The 20,649-nt window shown below is 41.3% G+C and overlaps 2 protein-coding genes across 2 annotated transcripts; one reads left to right on the top strand and one right to left on the bottom strand.

Annotated features, from left to right (window-relative positions):
- Positions 1–1,803: 1,803 nt before the first annotated feature.
- On the bottom strand, positions 1,804–7,435 carry echdc3 (enoyl CoA hydratase domain containing 3). Its single transcript, XM_084050537.1, has 6 exons — positions 7,241–7,435; positions 6,601–6,722; positions 4,249–4,346; positions 3,655–3,855; positions 3,021–3,199; positions 1,804–2,762 (listed from the first exon to the last, which is right to left on the bottom strand). Exons 1-6 carry the CDS (start codon positions 7,378–7,380, stop codon positions 2,609–2,611), a joined length of 894 nt encoding a protein of 297 aa, XP_083906663.1. The 5' UTR covers positions 7,381–7,435; the 3' UTR covers positions 1,804–2,608.
- A 2,317-nt stretch (positions 7,436–9,752) lies between these two features.
- proser2 (proline and serine rich 2) lies at positions 9,753–19,603 on the top strand. The gene is made up of 4 exons (XM_084050316.1): positions 9,753–9,928; positions 11,164–11,371; positions 15,393–15,735; positions 15,878–19,603. The coding sequence occupies exons 2-4, from the start codon at positions 11,300–11,302 to the stop codon at positions 17,338–17,340; spliced, it is 1,878 nt and encodes a 625-aa protein (XP_083906442.1). The 5' UTR covers positions 9,753–9,928; positions 11,164–11,299; the 3' UTR covers positions 17,341–19,603.
- Positions 19,604–20,649: the final 1,046 nt, after the last annotated feature.

Below are 20,649 nucleotides of genomic sequence, written 5' to 3'. Positions count from 1 at the left end.
AGTGCTTTGGAATTTTCATGGCTAAAATACAAAAGAACGCTTCATCAGTACTAAGAAACGTTGGACTAATGATTGAATGCTCAGCACAGAGGTTCCAAATGCTCTGCTACAGAGGCAGCCTGACATCCCTGTCACAGCCCTGTAACATGATACTGACATCAGTATCATGTCAGTATCATGGTCAATATCATGTCAGTGTCATGTCAGTATCATGGTCAATATCATGTCAGTATCATGTCAGTGTCAAGATACTGATGTCTCTTGTTTGAGTCCCAGACATTCTGTTGGTACGTTTTGAAGCTATCCTATATTAAAATCGGCTTAAGGGAGGACCGGAGGCGGGCATCTGCTATTTTTGAATAGCCAACGTATAAAATATGGATAAAGGGTTAAATTTATTGTGGTGCTGTTCTAACACATTTTGCTGGGGATCCCCTGGAACCCCCTAAAGGACCCCTAGGGTCCATGGACCCCACTTTGAGAACCACTGGCCTATACCGCAGAATAACATTTCTCACTAAATCCATGTAGCTTACTAACCCAGTAACCAACAAATTATAAAGAACACTTAGTTGATTATTTATCTTACATGTTGACATTGTATAGTCATACACTGACTGAGCTGGCAGTGTGCCCAGTATTAACAGAGAACAGTATGATTCAAAGGTGAATGCTTTGCCAACTGAGCTACCCAAGCACACTACTGCATAACGGTTGGTGTTGATTTTATTTTTCAGGGATGGATTCTGTCACCTCACTAAACCTCACATTCTATGTGATTAGTAAAGTAACTAAGTACATTTACCCAAGTACTGTACTTCAGTACAATTTTGTGGTATTTTTTACTTTACTGGTGTATTTCCAATGTTCAGTACTTTTACTTCTACTCCACTAGATCTCAAAGGCAGATATTTAACTTTTTACTCCACTACAATTATTTTGGTATTTTAAGTACATTTTGATGCCAATACTTTTGTACTTTTACTCCAGTACATTTTGAATTCCGGACTTTATCTTGTAAGGGCATGGCCACACCAAACTATGGCTGCACGCTGATAAACTCCATGTGATTTAGTTCAGCTTTTCAGTTCAGTATGCTGGCAGCATTCAATAAGGGAAGTTAGAATAGAGCTATTCTTAGTTTGATGTGCTATTTTCTGTGTTTTATAATTGAAGCCACATTATATTTTTTTGGTTTTATAAGTATTAATTGTAGGTTAAGAACCAGTTTCTGTAAATAAACACCCTTGAAGAGAAGACCGAAGCCTTTCACTGCATCTTACCGATGCACCACAGTGGTTACATCTTTCCATCCAGCAGCAACTTTGCAGATTTTGTACCCAAATCTTATTTTAATGAAGTTGAGGACATAATAAACGTGCATTTTGTGTATTTTTCTGTTTTGAACATGATTTCGGCATGATCTACTTCCTGTACTACAATGGACTACAGCCCATGTTTCCTGTAGTTCAAGTCAGACTGGCTCACTGGCCCCTCCAGCTGATGTCAATCACCTTGTTGACTGCTCTAAGGTGTCAGGTATGAGAGTTACCTTGTCTAGCAGCACCTCCACCCAAAGAGATTTCAAGAACCTTTTTACCTCCTCTGTGAAGGGCACCATGAGTGACACTGCCACAATAACTAGAAGATATGTAAACACCATCTAACAACATCAATATTTACAAAACTAACAACAAAAACAAAACTCCTGTCACTCTCTGTTCCCTGACCACTTGGTACAGTCTGACTAGGTATTTGACAGTCTTCACAAGGTGATTGACATCAGCTGGAGGGGCCAGTGTGATCTAATATGAGAGTGACGACACTAGCGTTGACTCCCATGTAAGAATGGAATGCGGAAATGCTCGTTCTATCTCAACCCATAGCGGCCCACTTTGCGGCGAGATCAAAGCACGTCATAACTCTCTCTCTCTATGGGTCTGAGTCAGACTTGAACTATTACAGGAATGGCTATCCATTATAGTACAGGAAGAACTGAGTCTGTACGATGATGTCACAGTTGCCAGGTGCACTGGTAAATTAAAGCAGAGGTTGAGGGTTCAAAACCTCAGCCTCACAAGTTTTGTCTAAGTTTGCACTGGCTCTGATACCTCACGATGAGAATATGGACAAAACATGTTCAATTATGGTTAAGCTTAGCCTTGGATCAAGACTATCATAGATTGATTTGATCAAGCCTGACATTTGCTTAGGTATCTATCATAGATACGCTAGCAAATGTCAGACTCTAGCTCCAAGGCTAGGTTAAGCTTTTAGGTCTAAGCTAGGTTTCCATCTGCTACAGAGGCTGAGAAATACTCTTTTAGTAAACGTTTCTGTTAAGACAACTCCTATGATTTAGAAGGCATTTTTATTCGGCCTGAGATCTTTAATTCAGGTGCAAACAAACAGAGTGACTAGGGAGACCCGGTCAACAGTTCTGGAGTTTTGTCTTATCAGAGGCTTATTAAATTGTCAAAAACTTAACAAAATATTACTTCAGCAATTGGACACCAGCTTTAAAGTGCAACAGTCAGGATAAGCTCCAAATAACTAGTTCCAGGTGGGGACCACAGTTGCTCCATCCATCCAGGCCAGTAGCCATCGATCAGTCGTGAGCCTTCTCTGGTCTGTGACTCCACACAGGTTTGCGTTTCTCTATGAAAGCCCGGATACCTTCCTGACCGTCTCTGAGAGCTAGGTTGTCCACCATGACCTTAGAGGCTGTGGCGTAGGCTGCATCTCGCCCTTGTGCCATTTGTCTGATGGGCAAGACCACATCAAAATTAAAACAACACCACATGCTTGACGCACTTTAGATTTCTTTGGCTATTCAAAAATAGCAGATCTACAAGCTCGTAGCGCGGCACTCGTGAAAAAAATATTTTTTATATTTTTTTCAAAAAACTGTTAGGATTTACATTTTTTTTGAGAATCGCCTCAGGTCTTAATGGGTTAAGTATCACTGATCATAGACAAACACAGTTAACCAGCTCCTTATTCCAAACCAGAATTCTTACCTTTGGAAAGTAGCTTTCCCGAGCGCAACGACAGGTCGGCTTGCCTGACACACACGCTGGGCGATGGCTAACGTCTCCTCCTCCAGACGTTCCTCTGGCACAACCTTGCTGACCAGGCCATGCAGCAAAGCATCGTGGGCTGAAATTGGCGTTCCAGTTAACAGCATTTCCATGGCAACCTAGAACAATTGTGACATTTATGAGTTATGTGACAAATGTCTAACTTAACAGTACAGTATGTTACTAAATCTGGTCAAATGTCCTGTACCATTTTAAAAGCTGGAGATGATGCAATTGTGACAATATGATTGTTATGCGTTTCCACACACCTATTTGAGTGAGTCACCAGAACAGCCGAGCTGACAGACGCAGTGTTTGTGCTACGTTTATGTGAAGCGTTAATCAAAATAGTGTAAGCAGCTAAAAAAGTACTTTAACCATACATTCTGTGCGTATGAGAGACTGAAACAGCAATGGACCGGTGGTTACAAGATGGAGTTTATCAGAGCTCTTCTAAGAGCGATGCCAGCAATGATAGCTCTTTCCAAAACAAGCACGCCTGAAGTTGGCTAGTTGAGCTGCAAATAATGTATGTTCGTTCAGTCCAGGTATGTGAAGTTGAATGACCGTATACCTTTCGAGGCACAGCTCTTCCTATAGCTACCGCTGGTGTTGAGCAGAACAGACCCACGTTCACGCCTGGGGTGGCAAAGGTGGACTTCTCCGTCACCACAGCGATATCACAGCTGGCTACTAGCTGGCAACCTGCCGCCGTAGCAACACCATTCACCATGGCAATTACAGGTACCGGTATGTCTTGTATGAGGGTCATGACCTGAAAAAAAAGGAAACTGCAGTGGTTAACACAGAGCAGTGGCTCTCAAAGTGCGGTCCGAGGACCCCCGGGGCTCTTTGAGGGAGTTCCAGTTAAGATAGCATCAAAATACGTTTAGCCACTTTACGCATATTCTATAATTTGGCTAAACAAAAATAGCCACGCTTGTAGCTATTTTCTAAAAATGTTTGAACACATTTGAAAAATGTAGACATTTGTAAACATAAACCTCTGTTATAATATATACTTCTGTAATTTATACCTCTGTTATAAATATTTTCATATCGGGTTTTCCGGCCAAATACAATTTTCAATTTGTGGGGACTCATTGACATTAAACTGACAGAAAGAGACACAAAGAGAGAGGGCAAGATTGATTGCTCTGAAACTAACCTCTGAACAGGCCTGAAACACCTGTGTGTGATAGTCTCTACCCTGGGCTGAGGTCAGCTCCTTCAGGTCATGTCCAGAGGAAAACACTGATCCCTTCGCTATGGCACATGGATTCAAATGTTAATTAGCATCCATCTATTCTTTTTTAATTTTATTTTATTTGGATCTCTTTTAGCCAAGGCTAATCTTCCAAGAGTCCAGCAAGCAGAAATACAATACATTACATACGTACTGTACAGTGTACAATACTGATAAAAATTACAATAAACATATTGCAACATACCATAATGTAAAAACAGTACCAATATACAGAGTTACACAATAAAAAGATGTAACTCATCTCACATACACACCTACTACTAGGCCTTAGGCCTGTTGCACCTAAGGGATGACCATGGATACCCATGGTGGACTATGCATGGCAGGGGCGTCCTCCTCCCTGAGCCAGGCCTAGACCTGACCGCATACCATTGTAAAAACTATTTATTACTATAAAAATAGGACACAGAAGAAAAAAGCACAAATCATTAAACAAACATCCAAATTATTGCAATGAGTTCCATATTTTGACCACCCTAAAAATAAAAGATCTGCTTCCCATGATAGTTTTTATTTTAGGTATAACATAGTGGTTTTTGCATCTTGATCTTGTGTTGACCAGATGACTGTCACGAACTAATGTCAACCGATTCCTTACACTAACTGGCTTGTTAGACACATTAATCTTTGTAATCAGTGCAAAAGATTGCTGTCTCACACATTCAGATACTGTGGGCCATCCCATTATGCTTTGCAGTTCAACCGTACCAATTTCATATCCACATCTTAAGACCATTCTTGCTGCCCTGTTCAATGTGATCTGCAGTCTCTTAATGTCTCCAAGAGCTGCATTGCCCCAGACTGCACAGCAGTAATTAATGTGACTATAAATTAAGCTATGAGATATTATTTTTAAAGTATCCCTAGGGAGAAGCCCTGCAATACGTCCCACCATTCCCGATAATTTCAACACCTTTTTCGATATATCTGTAATATGGGCTGTCCACGAGAGGTTGTTTTGTATTTTAATTCCAAATAACTTAACCTCCGATACCTCGCCAATTTGAACCCCACCATGTGATAGGCTCCATGGCCCCAATCTCTTTCTCTTTCTATTTGTACATATAACCATGTTTTTAGTTTTATTAGTATTTAATACCAGTTTATTGTTATCTATCCATTCTGCAACACGTTTAAAATCATTTGTCAAATATTCATGTAATTGGGTTTGTGACTGAGCCACTGCAGTGATGGTAGTGTCGTCAGCAAACATATGTGCACTTGAGTCGACTAATACTAATGGAAGATCGTTTGTGAATATGATATATAACAGAGGCCCAAGACAACTCCCTTGCGGGATGCCGCAGTTGGTAAAGCGTGGAGGAGTATGAGCCGTTGACATAGACGGACTGCTTCCTGCCATACAGATAGGATTTCATCCAGTTGATAGAAGTTTGACTGAAACCATAATGACTTAATTTTTTTATTAAAATTGTGTAATCGATCAGGTCAAACGCTGCAGTAAAATCTAGAAGTAAGATGGATACAAGTTTACCATGATCAAGAGCATTAAGCCAGGCATCAGTCATGTCTATTAAGACAGTTTCAGTGGAATGATACTTTCGGTACGCATGCTGGGTATGGGTTAACAAATTGTTTGTTTCCATATTTGATCACTATATCTTCTCTAAGATCTTACTTAGAGAGGAAAGTAAGCTGATTGGTCGACTATTTGAAGCAGTGAAAGGTAATTTAGCATCTTTAGGAATAGGGCAAATCTTTGCATGTTTCCATTCAGTCGGGAACTTGCCATGTTGCAATGAGAGATCAAATATATACTTCACAGGTCTGGCAATATGTTGAGCAGCGTATTTGATCAGTTTGTTATCAATTAAGTCACACCCTGGAGATTTATTCTCAGGAAGCGATGACAATATGTGCATGATTTCCTCTAAAGATATATCTGGTAAAACAAAACTACATTCTTTCCCATTCATTATCTGTCTGTCTATATTCCCCACCAGTAGTTCATTTGAGGCATTGACATGCATGTTGGACCTAAGAGTGTTTACCTGTTGTTCTTGACCCCACCACACTCTCTCTCACACAGTGTGTGTGTGTGTGTGTGTGTGTGTGTGTGTGTGTGTGTGTGTGTGTGTGTGTGTGTGTGTGTGTGTGTGTGTGTGTGTGTGTGTGTGTGTGTGTGTGTGTGTGAGAGAGAGAGATCACACACACGCAATTTACTAGCAGTCATTCCACCCTTACTCCACACAAACCCCACTCAGAGTGTCAAGTATGGACAAAATGGCCTACCTGATATGATAATAAGCCTTAGGTCACTGCTGTCAACATCGGTTAGAATGTTCTCTGTTAGGGAATGTAACATGGATAAGGACAGAGCATTCCTCTTTCGTGGATTGTTGAGTATGATTCTCCTGCAAGAGAAATCTTTTAAATGTTTATGTTTAGTATTACAACATTGTGTAAAACCTGAGAATTGTAGAATATATTGTCACTTACAGCTTAAGACAAAAAAATGAAGGCAAAGTCACCATGCAATAACACAGTCTGTACAGGTTACTGTGCAGACAAGTAGGACTGTCACGATTACAAATTTAAGTTTTTATGGGGAAAAAATCTGTTTGCCTTTTAGGCTTCGTAATCCAAAATTGCACAGGGAAGAACTGAAATATACAAAGAAATTACAGACATTAATTTTATACACAAAATAAATAGCAGAAATAGCTGATCTACAAGCAAACGAGTTGCAAGCTTGTAGATCAGCTATTTCTGCTTTTTTTATGTATGAACATTTTTCAAACGATGACGACGATTATTTCAAATAATTGCGATTAGACGATTATGTAATAATCGTGACAGGCCTACAGACACGTCACGTGCTGAGCACTATGACAAAGCCTAGGCACTAGATTACTACTAAAACACATTCAACCTTATTCCATTGTGTTGCTGCCTGACAGTGAGCGGCTCCGTCTGAACTTGTTGTGTGCATAATGAACGTGCCCCAGTCAAAGGTGTCAGCTTGCTTAGTTGAACGACACCGGCCGCTCTGCACAGCAAGTTTCGTGCCATATTGTTTGTCCTGTCTTGTCAAGCCTGTAAACTGCTTCTGTCTGCCTGCCCTGGTGTGAACCGTGGACCCACAAGTCAGATGACAATCATAACATGTACAGAACACTTCCGGGTTGTTAACAACGCCTACCTGAGAAGCTAGCAGTATCACTAGCCCTGAAACGTGACTGTCATATTATGGCAGTCATGGATGAACTTCGACTTGGTGTTTGCACTTTCTCCATTTACGGCCCCGTACATCTACATGAACGTTCAGATTTCAAATATAAAGGGCTTGCCCCATGGCCACGGATGTTACAATTATTTACGGGCCCTCAGAAGTACCTGTATCTTCCGTATTGTTCAATAAAAAAAGCTTTTTCATCCGATCGTTGGCCATTTTCTCAGCATTTCCCATTCTGCTTTCAACCACGTGACCCTATCGGTTCGGAGGTGTACCGCACTCTGATACATTATAGCTCTATGAGAAAATGGCGACTGATCGGATTAAAATGTTTTTTATTGAACAATACGGAAGGTACAGGTAATTTTGAGGGCCCATACAGAATTGTAACATCCGTGGCCATGGCAGGAGCACTTTATATTTGAACGTTTATGTAGATGCACGAGCAAAAAAGGGAGAAAGTGCAAACACCAGGTTGTTCATCCATGACGGTCGTGACTCGTGACAGACGACGTCGTGTATCCATGGCTACTGTCTGCCTGCCTAACATGTTTTCTCAATTGTCTACATTTCTATTGCACAAAAACTCAATGAATACTTACAAATAACTTAGGATTTAATAACATTGAACGGGACAAAGGGGGTAACGAGCACCTAATTGTAAATACAACCTATCACTACAACTCACTGGACCCTGGCTTTGTACAGTAGGCTACTCATTATACACTAGATGGCGCAACAGCTTCAACATGCTCAGCTGGATCTACAAGTTATGCGGGTCTGTCTGGTTGTATGGTCTGGTTATGCTGAATCAGAATGCACGTGTGTGAGCGTGCATGATGTACCCACAACAACAGTGTACGCGTGCGTGCGTTTCTGTGGCCTAAAGTCTTCAATGTCAGACATTTCATGCAAAAAATGTAATATCTATAATCTATGGCATAAAAAGGTAACTCCGTCTGCAAAGTACTTAAGCCAATACAACAATTAACTATCAGCTAGTCGCAATGAGTAGGCTAAATGTAACATTATTTTTATGTAAGTGACTGTCTGTGTCACAGCTTGTGTCTACCCTTTGTCCTTCACACATCAGGGGTGATTGACAGCTAGAGCTAGTCCTTATCATTGTACTTTGATAAGATTTCGTGGGAGGAATTTATATGCTCGTTAACTCCTATTGGTCAGTGCTGTGTCTGGAGATCAAAGAGAGTGGACTCTGTGCGTGTCACCATATTAACAGCTTATTACCTGGCATGCTTTTAAATAGACACCATCTATTCAAATCTATTTAATGTCACTTCTATGCTAACATATCCATATGATAATTATTAATTAAATAATATGTCTACTTAGATTAATACATTTATCAATAGGAAAATATTCAATTCAATTAAAAATCAAAATCTATTAATCAATAGACCAGATGGGCTGCCCCTCCCAATAGAATTGTCATTGCCACAGACGCCTGTGTGTGTGTGTGTGTGTGTGTGTGTGTGTGTGTGTGTGTGTGTGTGTGTGTGTGTGTGTGTGTGTGTGTGTGTGTGTGTGTGTGTGTGTGTGTGTGTGTGTGTGTGTGTGTGTGTGTGTGTGTGTGTGTGTGTGTGTGTGTGTGTGTGTGTGTGTGTGTGTTTCAGTAGGCTATAAGTATTCAGTAGCCTAATTTCATGCCATCAGTTTCTCATAGAGAAAACATGTTCTACCATAATAGGATAAGTGCAAATGGTGGCCTATGGCCTACCTTTTGTTCAACAACGAAGTCATCAAGTACAACATATTTATGTTATGTAGGCCTGTGTTATGTAAGATTTGTGTTAGATTTGTGTAGCCTGTGTGACCACTGCAAATGCTGTTGGCTCAACTGCAGTGGTGGAAAAAGTAGGCTAGTCAGTGTGTTTTGTTATAATAATCTATAGGCTACATCTACAAAGTAACAAGTAACTAAAGTTTTCAAATAATTGTAGTGGAGTAAAAAGTACAATATTTTCCTCTGAGATGTAGTGGAGTAGAAGTAAAAGTACTGAAAATTGGAAATACTCCATTAAAGTAAAACATACTTCAAAATTGTACTTAAGTACATTTACTTAGTTACTTTACACCACTGCTCAACTGCAATATTCTCACACCTGAATGAAGCCAGCCCCTTTCCACTAGGGTTGGGTGGAGTTCAACCCACTCCAGTTGAACTGGACCAGAGTCAGACACTGTTCACATTACGCACAAGGAGCTCGCCATGCACAGATCTACTGGATCGCAGCAGCAGGACTGTTTTTAGATCCGTTTTTTTTCTTCTTAGAATAAAGGGTGAATAACGCATGGTTCTTGTAGGCTACACATAGTTGATGATCCATCGTTCGGACAGGGATGCCGTTATTGAAGAACTGTTGGGTAAGGCATTTGTCATTAGTAAAAAAAAAAAAACGGATAACTGAACGCACTGACTTACCTTTCAAATGTTTAGACATTTTAACAAAATGAGGTCAACTGTAACTGTAAAATTGCATATTTTCTTTAGACGTGTCATTCTTATCTACAGATCATCTGACAACGCTCGATTGAGATTAGTTGGTTCCAATCAGTATCACCACCTGTTGGAGCCGTTTCTAACTCTGAAACATGACTGTCATATATCATGACAGTCATGACGAAACTTCAACCTGGTTTTTGCACGTTCTCCGTTTTTGGCCCGTACATCTACATAGACGTTCAGATTTCATAAAGTGCTTACCCTATGGCCGTGCATGGATGTTACAATTATGTACGGGCCCTCAGAAGTACCCGTATCTTCCGTATTGTTCAATAAAAAAAACAATTTAATCCGATCGGTGGCTATTTTCTGTTATAATGTATCATGGTGTATCTGGGTGCAATACACCTCCCAACCAATAGGGTCGCGTAGTTGAAAGCATTATGGCGAAAAAACAATGGCCACCGATTGGATTAAAATGCCTTTTATTGAACAGTACGGAAGATACGTGTACGTCTGTGGACCCGTAACTAATTGTAACATCCATGGCCATGGGGCAAGCACTTCATATTTGAAATCTGGACGTTAATGTAGATGTACGGGCCAAAAAGGGAGAACGTGCAAACACCAGGTTGAAGTTTCGCCATGACGGTCGTGACAGACGACCGTCGTGTGATCCATGGCTCGAGCCGTTTCGTCCTTTACACACTCCAGTATAACTCGTCTAACAGGCCTGTGTTATGACTTATGATATGCAGGGGTGGCAGGAAATACAAGTATAACCTAACTAACTAGCAAAATATCGCCTACAATCTGTCAGAAATGGATCATGCACTTCATATTGTGAATGAACTGCTAAATTACATCTTATTTTGAGGGAAACATCTTCCCCTGGGTTCATGACCTTGAAGCATCTGAGGGAGTTAGTTGAGTGTCAGTTGGAATTTACAGTTTGTGTTTGCATAACATACAGATGACAGTTATCTGGCCTCACATTTGCTGATTAGGCCCATGCAATATGTGTATGGATATTGTGCTGCTCATTGTGCCTTCTCTCCACAAAACTTAAATTAGAGCCAGTCTACAATATAACGTTTTTTTTATTTAACTTTTTAAAATTAAAACTATTAAATGCCATTCTTCCTTGGTTTTCCAGACTCCAGGTTGATAAGAGATTAGATGGTTCTTCAGAGTGAGGCCAGATTCACTGCTGGGTTTCTCCAAAGACCACTCAGGAGCACTGGACTGTCCATGAGATATCCACAGGCCAGCTGACCTCTGACCCGTGAACCATGGACATCCATCTGCAGACCAACCCTCAACTCCACTTCAGAGTCAACGGAGGTGCAAACTCTAGGTCGAGTGTGAGTATGAGAAAACCGCTGAGGTTAATGATTTATTGACTTTGCATCTAGAGTCAATATTTAAGCCTCTTTCATCTCCATTTCATTAAAAGGAGATTTGATTTGCAATCAATGGTTTTGGTTGATTAGTTCCTATAATGATTTCTCATTATGTTTGTAACAATAATGTAATGCTTATTGTTCAGCACTGACTATAGAGTACATCACCCATGACTGAGCAGTGTATTGTTTATACAACACCAGCAGTCCTTACTGACACAGAAAATTTACACAGGCTTAACAACTTAATCCTTTTGCATGCCTAGAGGATGACATTCATTCACAAATGCACAACATGAGTCGGACCGGTTAAGCTGCAGTTTTCTGGGTCTCTCAGTGCACTCTACAATACATCATTCATTGTTACTGAAACAGTCATATCTCCTATTGGTTTCGGCAGGGTGTTGTCATAGGTGTCATTGTAGCTCTGAGTTATGGCTAATGTAAAGCCTACTTTGTTGTACAGCTGTGTGTCTTGCCGAAAACAACAATTTCTGGTTGAAAATCCGTTATTTTTGACGAGTGACACAACAATGCACAAATTATCCTTAAACAACAACAAACCCATGTGTAGCCGTGCCTTGTCACCTGCAAGCTTTCCTGCCACCTGTTTGCCAAGTCGACCACAAAATGAAGGTCATTACCTTAAAATAGCACAAATAAGCATGCTCCATTTGTTTGCTGGCTGCTGTGTAATTGTAATAACACCAGTATGTCACCAAGCCAGCACATTGTTGTACCTTGTTCTGTCACTTTGTGCATGACATGTCATGTCATGAGTGCCTGTACGTTTGTAAGCACCTTTGCTCATAAGCATGTAATTGCCATATTTCGTCAAAATAGGGCTTATATAAACTAATGTGATTGTAAAATAGGGATGATGAAGGGAAGGAAATGACTGTATGTGATGGTTCATGGTTGGCAGTGTTCACTTTGGTGTGTCCACACAAAACACTCAGATGCAGTCTTCAGTTTAAACTTGACTTAGTATATGCAGCAGCACAGTAGGACAGGCACATGGCAATAGTAGGGGTGTGTGTGGTCTAAAGAAAGGAAATTAATGCATACAGTATAGATTTTAGGGATCATAACAAAATACCATAATTATAGAGGAAAATAATACATTCATCATCACACAAGGAAATAAATGCAGTAGCACAGGGTCTGTTTCTCATTAACCAAACAATTAGGCTCAACACAAACATGACTTATGACTTGACTTTAACATAAAGCACATCTCTGCTGACCAGCATTAAACCAGACAAATATAGCACTGAACACTCACTTATCGTCATTGACGCACACAAAAAGGAACAGGTTTGGGTCTGGATTAGGTGACAGTCAGTTTAGGCTTCCTCCTTCTCTGTGTGGTAAGTCAGACTGAGAGTTCTTAGCCTCTGAGGCAGCACACCTGTTCTAATCAGTTGATTATCATAAACCTCACTGGTACATAACTAGTTGAGTGTGGTATCAATCAGTGTTGATTTCGTCGACTAAAACTATGACGAAAAATGTTCGTCGACTTCCTTTTTTCACTGACGAAAACTAAACAAAAACGAAATAAAAACTAAGCTACGATGACTAAAACTAAGACTAAATATATTGACAATTTCGTCAACAATAAAAACTAGACTAAAATGTTAGTGAGGGACTAGTGGAGAAGAGATCCAGTAGAACTAAAAGACAAGTTATTTTATGCTTGGTTGCGCTCGGGTGTTGTGCTCTGAAAAAAGCACATCTACAAGCGCGACGCGTTGTGAGCTTGTTGATCGGCTATTTTCAGCATGCAACCAAGTGTAAAATCAGCCATTACAGGCACAGCCAAAATACATTTTAGTCGACTAAATCAACTGTAGATTTAGTCGACTATAACCTTATGATATTTAGTCGACTAAAACCCCAAACGTTTCAGATGACTAAAATATGACCAAAACTAAATGGAATTTTATTCAAAAGACTATGACTAAAACTAAATCAAAATTTGCTGTCAAAATCAACACTGGTATCAATTGGCCTTGAGGGCCTTTGCAACAGTGATAATGACATCACTGGAGGGTGGGGTGGGGGGGTACATATTTCCTTCAGTGGGTTCTATTTAGATAGGTGGACTAAGCTCGACCTGTATTGAGAAATACCTCAGGTTACTGTGTAAAAATCAATAGTCACCCAGCAGCCTTGACGGCCGGCATCACGGCACTGCTGTTACTGGATACCCCATTGTGTTGTGTTCTGAGGCTGTGCTGTGTGAAGGACAGGTAGCAATGTGGGTTAGGCATTAAGAAGGAGAGATGGAGAGAGGGGTTGAGGAGGGAGGGGCATTCGAGGTTTAGCCCCCTCTCTCTCAGGAGAGAGAGGGGGCATTTGAGCCAAAGACAGGGTGGGTAGAGAGAGACGTTTGGGCTGGGATGCAGAAACAAACAGCCCTGTGTTCTGTCTGCACACACACACACACACACACACACACACACACACACACACACACACACACACACACACACACACACACACACACACACACACACACACACACACACACACACACACACACACACACACACACACACACACCTACAGTACTGAGAAAGTCAGCTCAATGGTTTGAAACAGGTTTTTCAGCAAGCCTGTGAATAGAAAAGGTAATGGAAACGCACCCTGTGCCTTTCATTATCTAATGAGGGGAAGAAAATGAACAAGATCTATTCCTGCAGCTCAACACAACTAATTATGTTAATCAATACTGATGAGGATGAGGATAATCTACTGCCATGTTCACACTTGGTGGTCTCACCATATATTCCTATTTTTATACTTGTATTTACTTGTTGCATCCTCTTATATTTTATACTTTTTTTTTAAATCTCCCTGCATATGTTTTTTCACTAAAAATGTCAAACAGATTCTGAAATTAAACAATTGAGCTTTTGCAGATAGGTAAATGAAAGTAATAATAACACTGTGGGTGTGTTTCATTTAGGTGTTACTGCGTACCAGCATGGACACCTCCTGTATAGATAACTTCATGCTGGTACACAGAAACACCTAAACGAAACACACCCAGAATTACCTGTATGAGTAAGTGACAAATATGAATCCCTCTTGACTCTCTTGAGTTAAGAGTTACCCTCAGTTCACACTCAGCCATACACTCAAAGGACCACAACGGAAATAAGCTTTCGAGCTGTGTTTTATACTTTTGACAGATATGTACAAATACTGTATGTTTATGCTTATGCATTTTGTCAATAAAGATCAGTCAGTTAACCCATTGAGACCGGTAAAGCTTATACTTTGGCTATTCAAAAATGGCAGATATACAAGCTCATAAAGCTATATGAGCTTGTAGATCTGCTATTTTTTGAAAAATCATGAACATTTGTGCAAATCTTTGAATATTTGTATTTCTTAAAGCGAACATTTGTAACTCAAATCTTTGCTTCTGGGGATTCTACAAATGTCTTCTAAATCCTAAAAGTAAAAAAAAAAAAAACATGTTGCTATAATCAGTTAGCCTGATTATCACACTGAAGCTGCACTCAGAGAGTGGGCGGGGTCTATGGTCTGGATCCAGGCTAATAATCAGTGGTTCTCAAACCTTTTCATGTCAAGGGCACCCAAAAATGATATGTATTTGGCCGCGGACCCCCATCTCAAAATATGTTGTTCCAGGGACCCCCCAGAAGCACAGATTTGAGTTAAAAATGTTCGCTTTAAATATATATATATTCAGATATTCAGAGGATTTGCACACATTTTTCACGATTTTTCAAAAATAGCGCACCTAGTGCCAAGCTATGAGCTTGTAGATCTGAATCTTTTGAATAGCCAAAGCATAAAATAATGTTTATAGCTCAAATATAAAATGGCACAGAAGCGTTCCCGCATTGGACGGGTTAGTTTACCCCTGTTTAAGTTTACCCCAGTGACAAAGGTCCATTGGGTGGGAAGTAGTTCTAAACTCATGCTTTTTATCTGCCACTGATAGGAAGATGAGGCACTACAGTTCCTGAGTCAAGAGGAGCAGGAGTGCATCCAGTTCTTTGAGGAGACCATTGACTCACTGGAGGACAGTCTGAACGAGGAGGAGCGACCAGTACAAGAAACAGTACTTGCCCAGACGAGTAGCAAGGCGGATGGTCCTACCTCTTTTCCTGCTCAATCTAGTCCCATCCCAGGTTCTAGTTCTGCTTCCATCCCCGGTCCCAGCTTTCTACCACCTATGGCAGACAGACATATTAGTCCCAAAGACCAGGACATTATAGACCTGGTCCAACCAGAGCCGGACCTGGTCCAGACCAAAGGGCCTGCCTTTGTTCCCACAATGCCAGGTACTGTACTGCTGAACCCAGCCTAAGTCAGCCTCTATTTAAGGTTTCTCAATGCATAAAAAACTGCATGACATATGTTGTTTTTGCCCAGATATTATTGAATGTTCGAGGAGTTAATGTTTTAAATGTGACTTTCTCCTAGATTTCCAGAGTATGGTGAGACATCCCGACAGTCACTTTGAGGTGATGTCTAAACGTGATCTAATGGACACGTTGCCTTCGGAGTACAACCCTCCCCTACCCAATAGCAGCTATGCGCCAGATAGCCTTTCTTACCACCCGCCGGGCAGTGTCCCCACTCCAGTCATGATCGCCCAGAAGATAGCCGAGAACCAGGGAAGTGGACCCACTAATTTGAACCCCTCAGCCATTCTCCGCCATCGCAGCCTGGACTTCGATAAACCACCAAGCTGCATCGATCACCCCTCTAAACAGGGCCCACCTACCTTCACCAAGCCCAACCGTTTCCCCAGCAACATCAGTGTGATGCTTGGTAGCAAGGAGTCCCACAATCAATCACTGGCTAACGTGAACATCCATGAGAGGCGGGAACAGATGCTCTCCAACCTGACGGGGACGTGTCACCCTCTGGAAGAGCACGAGTCTCCGGAAAAGGGTCGGAACGTTCCCACTCGCAGCGTGTCTTTCAGGGATCCCACTCCAGACAAGTCCAGGATGGAGGCACTATCTAAGCTGGGACTGAACAGAAACCGCGCCATGTCTGGAGACAGTGGAAGCACCCCCATCTTCACCACAGATACAGGAACCAGCTTGAATCCCCCAATTCCAGCCATCCCCACCCCACCTCCAAGCCAGACCCTTGCTGAGACGAGACCAGAAACGGTGCTACCTGATCCCATCAGCAGTCCTGGTGATAAAACCATCAAGGCAAACCCCTCACCTCCGATAACAGTCACCCAAAGCACCTACCATCCACCTCCGGCTGAAAGCTGGCCTCCTCCACCGCCTGAAGTGGCCTCATTGGACTTCAACACCTACGGCGGGAAAACCATTGCGGTGAATCCCTCTGCATCCAACAAGAGTGAGCCTTCAGTCACTGCAGGCAGCCATGACAGTAAGGCCCACCCATCGGTAATGGCCAGTCCCAGTGACTTTAACAGTTATGGAGGAAAGTCCAAGGTGATGACCCATACCACCCCTACCACTGCCCCTGTATCCATAACCAGGAGTGACCTCCCAGACATCCTCAGCTCTCACATTGACAAGAGCAGAGTTCCATCATCACCAATCGCTGCCCCAGTCAAACCAGAAATGCTACCCTATGAGCTCAACAGTTATGGAGGGAAGACACGGAGCATAACACCCTCCCGCAGCTCAAATCCCACTTCACACAGCCTAGGAAGGACCCTCAAAGCTCCTGCCCCCAGCCCTGCCCCAAGACCTAACCGCTCCTTCCATGGCCCTCTCAGCCCCCAGAAAGCAGCGGGGCGGCCCCCTTCCCCAGAGCCCAGACGAAGGTCCATCTCCAAACCAGCGGCGTTCCGCTCACAGGGCATCACTGTGCAATTCTCTGGACGAGGAGCAACAGACGAGTCACGCAGAGAAGCCCTAAGAAAACTGGGACTACTGAAAGATACTTGCTAACTGTGGAAGTCTGGACTCCCCTCTCCTGTAGAGCCTGAATCTCCTGAGTCTGGTAGCTGGCGTCTGGGAGGTTTCCGTGTGTGTGTGTGTGTGTGTGTGTGTGTGTGTGTACACGAGGCGTGGTGGGAGGAGAGACCTACATTTAGAGAGGAATGGAGCCGGATCTTATTTGACACTAACACAGCCAGTTCTTAGTTCCTGGCCAACATAGAACGTGGACAAACGAGTATGACATGGTTTGGTTGCTGTACACACACACTGGGCTCTCACCAACTGTCTTGGCATGGTGACAAAAGCTACACACTGTTGGCAAAGGAGCTAAAACAACTGGGGCCCTATTTTCGCCGGTGCCTTATCCATTATTCCTAAACTTCTTTGCCATTTTTTTTTTACTATTTTAAAAAACATTTTCAAATAGTTCAACTAGCCAATCTACAAGCTCACAACGTGTCGATGTAGATCGGCTAGTTGAACTATTTGAAAATGTTTTAAAAAATAGTAAAAAATGGGTAGGGCCCCTGGAGGGAAAACTGAGTTACTTCCTCTCCAATTTATTCTATATACTGTACATATGTATGTATGTACAGTGTATATATATATGTGAGTATGTACAGTATATATGTATGCATTATCATATCACTTTAATAGGACCTGTTGACGAGGTGAAATTAAGTACGTAAACAGGCTGTGAAGTCTAATATATATATTTGTTACATGAAAGGTCATGACCTCTTCTTTATTTGTATCGTCAGTTGTTCACTGACTTGGGCATTGTTGGTTTGAAGGGCATTGTTGTCAGCAGCTACAAGGTTGTATTTTTTGTGTATTTTGTGTCACAGCTGTTCAGTGCTTAAGGAGAAAGAACAGTTGTGAAGGCACTTTTCTAGAAAGCATGAAACATTTACATGATATGGTAATCATAAAGAGGTATGTGCTTTCTTATACACACTGTGACTTTACGTGATCGTCCGATGAAGGACACATCAAATGATGAGATAGTTTACAACAATGATAGTGAGTTATTAATTGTACAGGAATATAACTTTTGTTTCCGAACAGAATTCAGTGTCCTAGAATGACACAGATATAATGCAAAGTTAGTTAAAAGAGCTCAGTCTGGAGTTTCTTGGAAGGAGCGCAAGGCTGAACTGTGATAACTACAGAGTTGGCTGAAGGATATTTATACTTCGTGCCCAAGCCTCCCACACCAAACCACAGACTGCGGAATGACTTGTGGGTATGACTTTTACTTTTACTACTTTTACTATACAGATGGAATATGGGAGATGAGGAAAAACTGAAAAACTCTGTAATGACGGGTGAGCACAGGCATTGTACAACACACAAACACTAAAACCACAAGAGTTTAGAAATACACATGAAGATACTCTTTTCTTTTTTTTTGCACTGTTGACTACGCTGTTCATGCATTGAAGCGTGCTATTTAACTGTCATCATAAACTCTGCCTGTTGTTCACTTGCTTGTATAAAACCCTGTGAGTGTGTTTCTGTTTAAACACATTCATGTGCACTTGTGTGTTAGACCATGTGCATTTGTCTTTTGGTTTTAGCCAGACTCCGGCCTCTGTAGGTATTCTACAGTAACATTTGAAGTATCTTTTGTATCACATGACTGTGTTACATGTCAGTATGAATTTGTGTGTGTGTGTAGAAGACAATTTGCATTAGTCTTCTGGTTTTAGCCAGACTCCGGCCTCTGTAGGTATTCTACAGTAACTTTTGAAGTATCTTTTGTATCACATGACTGTGTTACATGTCAGTATGATTTTGTGTGTGTGTGTGTGTGTGTGTGTGTTAGAAGACAATGTGCATTAGTCTTCTGGTTTTAGCCAGACTCCGGCCTCTGTAGGTATTCTACAGTAACGTTTGAAGTTTCTTTTGTATCACATGACTGTGTTACATGTCAGTATGATTTTGTGTGCGTGCGTGTGTCTTTTGTTTACAAACTCCGGTTTTTGTAGTTAGTCTACAGTAATTTTGAAGTATCCAGTGATGGACACATACAGTATAAATACAAACTCACAGGGAAATGTATCCACACAACTAGACCCATGCAGGATGAGACAAGATGTATCTTTGACACGAATGACATAATAATTAATCACATTCCAAAACTTGCCATCATACAATAGCCTGGTAACCCGTTGTTTTCTTAATTCTTAACACCCATTATAAATGTACTCTCCTAAATCCATCTGTTAAATATTGATCAGTAATTAAAGAGAAAATGACTCCTTTCTAATTTGACTTGTTATTTTTCACTTGACTATGGAATGCAAACAATGTGTAGATTGTGTTTAATGATTCACCAAGCCGGGGAAGTATTACCACGAAGCTGCAACAAAAAAAAACTATTACCTGACCAGCTTTTCTCTGTGGTGAAAAAATGGTTCTAAAGATCCTCTAGCCTTCTACTTTCACAATATAATTTTAAATTAGGAAGACACAATTGTATTGTAAGATCAGTGTATGGGCATGACAGGTCTGCTATGACTGTCCCCATCTATTTAAAGCTTGCTACTTGGCTACACATGCAGGCTTCATTTCGACATAGCTACTTATATCATATCATATGATATTTTAGTCATCTGAAATGTTTTACTGTTAGTCTAGTTTTAGTCGACTAAATATAAGATTATAGTCGACTAAATCTACAGTTGATTTAGTCGACTAAAATGTATGTTGTCGGTGCTTTGATGGCGTCGTAATGGCTGATTTTACACTTGGTTGCGTGCTGAAAATAGCCGATCTACAAGCTCACAACGCTTCGCGCTGCGACGCGTTGAGCTTGTAGATCGGCTATTTTCAGAGCGCAACACCCGAGCGCAACCAAGCATAAAATGACTTGTCTTTTAGTTCTACTAGATCTCTTCTCCACTAGTCACCCCCTAACATTTTAGTCTAGTTTTTATTTGTTGACGAAATTGTCAATATATTTAGTCTTAGTTTTAGTCATCGTAGCTTAATTTTTATTTCGTTTTATTTTTTTTTCGTCAGTGAAGAAAGGTAGTCGACGAACATTTTTCATCATAGTTTTAGTCGACAAAATCAACACTGGCATACTGTAGTCCAGAATAGACTAAAGACCATTTCAGAAAGACTTGTTTGTGGGTGGGTGGGTGGGTGGGGTGGGGTGGGGGACAGGGGAGAGTTTGAGGATATCTGTGACATATTCTGGGAATGAGCGAGGGCAACGGATGCTATAGTAAGTTATTCAAGATTTCTCAAGCGTGTCGAGTATACTCCATAGTGCATGTTGACTGCACTTCATACTTGTTGTTTGAGACA

Source organism: Gymnoscopelus microlampas (assembly GCF_963454915.1).
Source record: "Gymnoscopelus microlampas genome assembly, chromosome: 23".
In the NCBI taxonomy this organism is placed as follows: domain Eukaryota; kingdom Metazoa; phylum Chordata; class Actinopteri; order Myctophiformes; family Myctophidae; genus Gymnoscopelus; species Gymnoscopelus microlampas.
The sequence above is the reverse complement of the archived record's forward strand: the minus strand, read 5'-3'. Positions and strand labels throughout refer to the sequence as shown.